General features: G+C 47.1%; 1 protein-coding gene across 1 annotated transcript; it reads left to right on the forward strand.

Moving 5' to 3' along the window:
• Positions 1 to 4,090: 4,090 nt before the first annotated feature.
• LOC128911341 (G-protein coupled receptor 35-like) lies at positions 4,091 to 7,464 on the forward strand. Its single transcript, XM_054206064.1, has 2 exons — positions 4,091 to 4,296; positions 5,687 to 7,464. Exon 2 carries the CDS (start codon positions 5,713 to 5,715, stop codon positions 6,646 to 6,648), a length of 936 nt encoding a protein of 311 aa, XP_054062039.1. The 5' UTR covers positions 4,091 to 4,296; positions 5,687 to 5,712; the 3' UTR covers positions 6,649 to 7,464.
• Positions 7,465 to 8,838: the final 1,374 nt, after the last annotated feature.

Consider the following 8,838-nt stretch of genomic DNA (forward strand, 5'->3'; position numbering starts at 1 on the left):
AGTGAAACAAAGTGCAAATAAAGCTATCTCTTAGTAATATATTTGTAAGTAAATATTAATTTATTACCATTATACATCGGAGTCCTCTATTATCAATGGTCAACCTGTACTGGAGATGGTGAGAAGAGACTTAGCTACCATGACGTAAGATCTGCCTTACAACAGGATATTTATAGCGCAACTCAAACACGAGCAATAAACTTTCTGATTATCTGAAGACGTATGTACTACCTTGGACAAAAATTAGTATCTGGTTTATGCGTCAAGTTATAATGATGTTTATGATGGGTTTCTGACACCTTTCTTCAGTCGGAACAAAAGCTCCGCTCCCTGAGTGCTCCCAGTAAATGAAACAGATGATCTATCAGCAACTGGGCTACAACAAGTGACCAGCCATCATATAGCACTGGAATGGCAATGCATGAGGACAGTGACATGGTTATCCACAAATCTCTCCCATTTCCTAGCACAAGAGTCTGGCTAATGATAGTGGGGAGCAGCAGCCACCATCCATCAGCAGCTCCAACAAGCAGGGCTGGACCACTGCATTCTGCTGACATTTCCGCAAGATACAATCTCTCTGCCCCTTAAAATAAAAAGATGCTAAGAACGGCTTAAACTTTAAATGAGCAAATTGATGCTGCAGTCAAAATTTAGGCTTGAGAGAAAAAGATAACGCAAGGAAAAGCCTACAAAGTAATCCAGAATCTTGCATCTAAGTGAGCAGCCATCAGATTTAGCATTTTTTGGCCCTTCTAAGCAGGGAAGGCAGGGGCTGATGTAAGACAGTATTTTGCTGTTTGGTGGCATTTGGGCAGGCCTGAAATCTGAGTTCTCACCATAAGTTTGGGCTCCAGTAGCACTCTTCTCCCGGTGGCTGAAGGACACATATCAGGGAGTTCTGCATTTTAGCGAGTCGGGTGCTGCTTTCAGCTTTAGAGGTTTTTCTGGGGTTTTGGTTTTCAGTGCAGCACAGTTGTTCCAACTGCGAGCATGGCCCAGCAGTCTCCAGGGCACTCTGCAAGCACCGAAGCAGTGGCAGGGAGCTGGGAAGCACAGGCTTTTCCCTGCCCTCCCTGGTATGTTTGCACAGAGACACATGTCTGATCCCTTCAGCGCTGATGCTGTTGATGTTGACAGTACAGAGAGCCCTGGGAGCGTGTTATCTGACGTGGCTCAGTTCCTGTGTGGTGCAAAGGAAGGGGAAAGGGGAAACAGTCTCAACGATCACGTGTGAGGTTGATGCAGCTAACCTGACACTGCCATTTCACAGGCTTTCTGTGCTAAAAATAAGACTGACACGTTCTGCTCTGCTGTAGTTCTGTTTTGGTCAAGATCTGCTGTTGCAACATCCTGTCTTCCCATGAGAAAGCCAGGGAAAAAGCCACATGGGGCAGAGGCACTGAAGAACCCGAATGCCACAGGGTAGCACGGTGTCCCGTGTCCCCCTCACACCTGTGGAGGCACCAGTACCTCTCTTACCTTGCCAGAGGTTCTGGCCCACTGTGACATGACAGTGGCTGCAGCCAGCATATTCTCTGGGGGGCACAGGAGACCGAGATCTTCCCTGGCAGGGAAAGGAGGCAGGAGCCTATCAAATCTGAGCTGTCCTGTCTATTAGCAATCTGCACCAGGAGCATAGGAAAACTTCGTGAGAAGGGCTTTCTTTGTCTGGGAAACAAACTCAAGCAGGCTATCAGGCAGAACTTACAAGGGAAGAAAAAATGATTGTACATTGTACAGAACAGAAATAAGTCTTAGAGATCAAGAAGTGTAAAGATCAAATGGGTCTTAGCAAATTCTTCCCTTAGATATAAAAAGCTACCTACAAAGTACAGACAAAGAAGTGAGACCACCCAGTACTCCTGCTGATAAAAACAATAAAATTGTCCAGGTACGTTCTGAAAACTATCCAATTGCTTTGTCACAGCTTTCAGTAAGGATGAGGAACCTGAGAAGTCTAGAATTTTAAAGGAATTGGCACATGAAATCTCACGTCAGCAGCAAGGCTTTTAAATAGGTCAGCCAAAATAGGATCAGGGGGCAGCGACCATCAAACACAGTCCCTTCTCTAGGATGGGGGAAGAAAGGGAAGGGTCTGGCCAGTAGCAGCTCTGCTATGCTCAAATCTGAAAAATGTCCAGTTTCACAACATGTCTGAATAACATTAAATGGGAGGGAACAAATAGAAAGGCAAAAGTTAAGTGGTGCTTCAACTGACAGGAGTATTTTGTCTCACTGGCTTCTTTCACTGAGAAAAATCACTTTTCCAGCCAAGGTGTGGTAGACACTGGTGTTGGTAAAAGGTCTTTTGGAGCATGTTGTGAGCGGTAATGCACTTTGTACAGGCACTGGTACTCAGCAGTGCCATAGGCCCCCCTGACTACCCTACCAGAGATCTGCCAGCAATGAAGAGAGCAAACAGCACAAGTGTCACCTGCACTGCGCCACGTGGTGACAGCACTTGCAGGGCTGAGACAGGCTGAGAACTGCAGAGGCAACGGAAAATACCAAGTGAGCATTATTGGTCCATGACAGAGGTGACAAAACCTGCAACTGGATAGAAGAAGGGGGCCATAAGCAGCTGCAAGAGCCTAGAGGGTGGCTGATGGGGAGCTGAGGTGCAGATAAGAGAAGCATGAGGATCCTGACCCAGTGGTGCCCAAGAATCAGACAGGGACCTGAGAGCCACACCAGGAGACATGTAAGTTCTCCACAGATAACACTTCATTGTAGCTTTGCCTACTGGTAGCTGCTGTTGAGTTGCTCGGGTGTATCCTGGTGAACTGCTGATCACAGCCAGCTGCGTTGTGCCTGGGTAAACAGTTTGTCACTCCCTTGAAGCTTCACTGGGCTGATGAGAGACATAGCTGCCCTCATCTGGCGACCACAGCACCAAGCTGTGTATGGGAAGCATCAGACTGGAGAAATGCTATGAGCTGAGTTCCCTCCAGGCTTGATTTTGGCTGCTCATCGTTAATACCGGTAGTGATTGCCCTGAAATAGACAACAGGAGTGAGCAGACAACACTTGAGGATGATGCAAAGTGAAGTGTTTCCTATACAGTGGTGAAACTATCACAACCCAGAAGCTGAATGACTTTGAAAACTAAAGTACTAACAAGGACCATGACATGAAAATGATGGCAATTGGGGATCAACGATCTGGGTGTACTAATAGGTCAGTAACTACTTGTCAGTAACTACTTATCAGTATCCACCAAGAAGCAGCCACAAGAAAGGCAAAAGCAGTCCCTGGAAGCTCAGGAGAAGTATGTAAGCTAAGCTTTATACTGACTATACACTGGCAAGGAATTAATCTCAAAGGCTGGTTTGCAATGCGCAGGCAAAAAATGCAGAAATATTCCTGAATCTGCTCTAAGGTGACTTGGACAGTGGGAAGGGGAAACGCGCTTGCCCAAGACAGCAATTCAAGGTACTAACACACAGTGGGACCTTTGAGCTTGTTGATCAACTTGTCTGAGCTCTTCTTGTAAATGGGTTGCAATGGACAGCCAAGGAGCAGACCCTGGCCAGCAGGCACCTGCAACCACAGAGCAGTCATAAAGTCAGCAGGTCACAGGGTCACAGTGCCACGCTTTCTCAGAATTGCTGGCTGATGAGAACTATTGAAGATGAGAGAATTATCATGATTCAGAGTGAAATCCAGTTATAATAATCACAAAACTGTCTGCAAACCACGGCCCTCACTTCTCCAACAGCTCAGTGAATGGGTCTGGGGGCCTACCGGGGCTGCTCTGTCCTGGGGCTCGGCAGTGTGACGGCAGGCAGCAGTCCCTGCCCCAGCCCCAGCAGGAGTGACAGTCTAGAAGGCAGAGAGAAGACCTCAGAACCCTCCAGGGTCCCCTCTAAGCAATGCACACAGCCTGTTGGGCAAGGAAGGTCAACGGCCATTGCCTAGTCAGACATCAGGCACTGGAAAGGAAATCAACGGAAAAACACAAAGCCATTCCATCGCAGGAGCGACTGCTGCAGGGCCGCATGGCAGACAAGCGTTTCACCTCGCTGCAGGGCTATTACAGGCTCTTCAGTCAACAGGGGGTGTTACGAGCCATGCCAGTACCGACAGAGGAAGCTCAACCCCGGGGAAATGCATTGAGGAGGGGTGGGGGTGCTTTCTCCACCAGTGTTGCTGGTGCCACCGGCAAATGGTCATCGCAGGACACCTCGCTGGTCACATGAAAGGAGCAGCACTAGGAGGGCTCATCGTGACTGCATGCCACACCGCACAGGTCTGGAGGAACATTTACTCTCTCTGAGGACGGCGAGCAAGCAGGTAATTCCTCCTGGCTCTTTGCTGACGTGGTTATTTGGGTTCTGCAGGGCACTGCCTTTCCCCAGCCATAGTGGGACACCAAAATGGCGGTAGAGAAACTGAGAGAAGGCTAGAGACTGTGTATTTTCAAAGGCTCATTTGGATACTGGCCACTTTAGACATGTTTTGGATGCTTAAAGGCTGTCTCAGCCTTTGCTAGATCTTTCTACTTTCTGTTATGATCTGCCTTTATATATTCTGGGCTCATAACTCATTCCTTGTGTTCAAAGCACAGAGCTGCTGCAGGTATTGGCTGTAGCACATTCTCTCACCTCCGAAGAGGTTTCCTGGCATTATTCCTCAGCAGCATGGTTTTCAAAGCTAGCCAAGAGCTGCTAGCACGTAGATGCTGCAGCACTGTCCTATGGTTTGCTCGCTCAGGATGCTTTTGAGCCCTTGGAACCTGCACCCATGGAGCCATGTTCCCCTTGCAGGGAAAATCCAAAGACATCTCAGACCTCCCAGGTCTTTTCTGTCCATGAACAATTGCACCTGGAATATACTCCTGCATTAACTCCTCCAAAGCAGGAGGGCAAACAACAATATTCCCCTTAGATCTAGGGTGATAAAACCACCCACTAGACCAGATACAGCACATCTCTCTATTTCACATGGCTGCCGATCACATTTCTTGCCATGGCATTGGTGGAGTGTTTGGTCTTGGAATTGTGGCAGATTAATGCTTCTGAGACGAAGACCAACTTTTATGATCCTTGAAAGGCAGCATACAGATCCCAGTACTATGATTCTTGCTGCAGAACACTAAATGCCGCCACTGAGCACAGGATTTAATGGCAGCTAAAACTAATGAGCAATGTGCTAATAATTGCTCTTATCACTGATGAGAAGTGTTGCAGAGACAGCTTAGGACTGAAGGAGAGGACAGCCGTCCTTTGGCTGCACATGTCCTGGAGAATTTTGAGCTGCGAGGATGCTGGCTGGCGGCTTCTGAGCACGGCTATAAGGAACAGGATGAGAGATACGTTTAGGCATCCCCTTTCCATTATCAGATGGTTGTAACAGCTCACATAACTGCTAGCTGTAGGATACTTACTGCCGCCTGATCTGAGTCTGGCCTAAAACAGAGGCCCAAGCATTTTCCTCTGCTGCTTTCCGCAAGCAGTCTTCCCCAAATGGGACCCAGCAAGAACCTGTGCTTTTCTCTCCTCCACAAGTGATCAGGCTCATGTCCTGCACCCTCCTCTTCCCACTAGGTACCCACAGACAGCGCTCTTCTGCAGAGTCATCTCTACGGTCTAGTTTTCACTGTTGGTAAAGCCCTGAACTATCTGAATTAATCACCGATTCAGTCAAGACTCTAGATTCTAAAAGGTTTAATCTGCTTTTGCAGGAACTGTGCGTCTTAATACTCCCAAAATGAACCTCAGCAGCTGCAATATCACAGCCTATGAAATCTTTCCACTTGTCCAGCTGTGTGTTTACATCCCAGTTTTGGTTTTTGGCATTTTACTGAACGTGCTGGCGCTGTGGGTGTTCTGCTGCAAACTCAGCAAATGGACAGAAACCAGAGTATACATGGTCAACTTGGCTGTGGCTGACTGCTTCCTGCTCTTTACTTTGCCTTTTAAAACTTTCTCCCAGTTCCATCAGCTGAAGGTAAGTAGATGGTGCCTGGTTCTGGAAGGTGGCTATTTCATAAACCGCTTAATGAGCATCAGTATCATCACTGTCGTAGCAGCTGATAGGTACCTCGCAATCAAGTACCCTTTGAAAGCCAAGGTGCTGAGGTCACCGCTGAAGGCAGCTTTTGCCTCTGGATTTCTTTGGATAGTAATCATCTGTGTGATGTCCCTCATTAAAAAGTTAGAGGACCGAGGAGAAGATGAACTTTGCTTTGAAAAATCTTCCGTTAAGCCCTCAGTGATCACACTGTGTGCGATTATCATAGGGTTTTTCATACCTTTGATCATCCTGAGTTATTGCTCCATACAAGTCATTGCAGAACTCATGAGAAAGAAGAATGAGAAGTGTCACAAGGAAAAGTTAATCAGGAAGGCGGTCTACATCGTGTCTGCAAACATGGCTGTGTTCATCATATGCTTTTTACCCCTTTACCTTGGGCATCTCCTTCGCTTTGTAATGGACTCCATCAGCTCCAACTGCTCTGCAATACAGAGGGTTAATAATTTTGTTCACCTGGCCTCAGTCTTCGCCAACACAAACTGCTGCCTCGATGCTATTTGTTACTACTTCGTCAACAAGGAATTTAAGGAAGCATCTCCCAAGCTAGCAAAGTCCAAATCTGAAGCCAGTGAAGAAGCTGAAATTCAGCTCCCATGCATAACATATTAGTGCAAAACACATGCAGCACACGTTTTATACTTGCTCTGTTCAAGTTAAACTGGGACTCACTATGTTCAAGTTAAACTGGGACTCAATAGCAGGCTTTCGCAGTTTCTTTTTGTGTGAGTGGGATGGAAGGACTTTCTGCTAATGGGAAGGATTCAGACACGAGAAAATTGGACCACCACAGCAGTCCAGATCCTGCTGTAATGACCTAGGTTGCCACTGATAATTCTCTGCCTTATGCAAATTTGAGAAAAATTATAGCTTTCCCCTGCAAAAACTGTCTTTCATTTTCCCAGAAAACCCCGAACAAGTACATCCAGTGGTAAAGGGGTTTTTTTTGTCCCTCGCCTCCCTCTTGGATCAGTTTTTATGCAGCTGTAGCTGTGACAAAGAAACAGAGGTTATTCCAAACATCAAAAAAGAAAAAAAGTCAAAGAGAAACCCCAGCAGAAAAAGAGAGTATTTTTGTAAGTCATATCTTGTATTTTAGTTAGTAACAATGCACAATCACAGTAAGAGAAGCAGATTCAGCCTGCTTTAGACAACTTTGCAGCACCATTCATACTACATAACAGCTACAAAATAATCATCAATTGTAATACAAGGTCAGAAGAAATTGCAATTCCTTGTACTGGGGAAAAACTTTACATCAAAAGTGTTTAAGTCAAATGGCATTAAAACTACTATCCAGAGAGTTGAGGTGGGGCAGTGGGATTAAGGACTCTGTATTAGGGGTCTATTCAACCCTATAATGTAAAGGACTGTCTAAAGAAAACAGCAGCAAACTGTTCCAAAGAAACCAACATTAATAAAGTTGTGTTACTGGCACAGAGCTCAGTCTCTTAATGAGTTAAATGGAAAGGGTGGGAGATTGGGTGGTACAGGACCTGCTCCATTGTCTGTCCCCAAGAGGGACAGCTCATCTCCTCGCTGTCCACGCAAGGGGCAGTGGGTATGAGCTGCAACGGAGAGCAGGATTTTCAAAGGCAGAGCAGCGCATGCTACTCTACGACGCACTTACCCACAAGCAGCTAAGTAGGTAAAACCATGCCACTGGATGGGACGTACCAGGCACAGACCTCCACTCACCCCTCCCAACCCCAGGCTGGGCTTCCATCTGGCTGCTCATGCTGGGCCAAACCCTGCCACCACCTAAGCAGCCTTACAGCCCCACACCCAGCTCGGCCTTTGCATCTCCTCCTACTCAAGCCATATGCCAAAAGGAGAAAACCCTTCAAGGAGAGACCCTTCTGCAGACAATCATTGAGCAGAGCCCTCCATCCACCTGGCCAGCGGCTGCACTGCTGCCCAGTAAAGCCCACACCAGCTGCACAGGACAGTAGCAAAGCCCTGACACCTTCCCAAGGGGATGCAGGCTTGCTGTCACACTTGCCAGAGATTCAGGTAGAAACGGGTTATCTGCTTTGTCATCACCAAAGTCTGAAAGCAGTATCTCGCCTTCACTCACCGCACAATTGGAAAGGGGAATTAGGAAAGGGTCTGGTTGCAAAAAAGACATTTTAAAGAGGTTGGTTTCTCCCCTTTTCTACCCCTACGTTTTCTTTGAAAAGATCAAATGAATGGTGCTGTGCATGCAGAGATGGGTATCTCCTCCCAGCCCAGACTAAGGTGCAGCACGGCCCTGGCAGTGATTTCACACTGCTCAGCCCGGTGCAGCAGGACTCGCACTTTACCTTCCCCATCCCTGTGTGATGGTGGGTCTCCTGCATCACTGTAGTAACATATGCACCTTTGTGACTTTAATTTGATAGACTGTTCCCCAATAGGGCTAAACATGCCTTTAAGATTTCCTCCCCAGTATGGGATTTGTGTGCTGAGAGCACAGTGATTTGAGAGATCACCTGATTGCCAGTGTGTTTTATCTACACCTTCAGTCCCACCAACATGAGGTGAAAGCTCTGCACAAACAAAACTGCTATTTTAGATGCACAGGAAAAAAATACTTGTCCAGTAACCGGTAATTAAATGGGTGGAGGAGAAACAAAGCTGCCTACAAACAAAGAATTTCCGAGCAGATTCTGCTAAGCCGTCTTGCTCCGAGTAACGCCCCTTCCTCTAGCAGCCATTCGCCCAGATCTGTGTACCATGAACGCTTGGCCAAAGATGGCAAAACGTCCTCACCACAGAAACCTCACACCAAAGCCTCTGTACAGCTCAGGTGCTTACTGAGGT

This window comes from Rissa tridactyla, chromosome 6, assembly GCF_028500815.1.
Source record: "Rissa tridactyla isolate bRisTri1 chromosome 6, bRisTri1.patW.cur.20221130, whole genome shotgun sequence".
In the NCBI taxonomy this organism is placed as follows: Eukaryota; Metazoa; Chordata; class Aves; order Charadriiformes; family Laridae; genus Rissa; species Rissa tridactyla.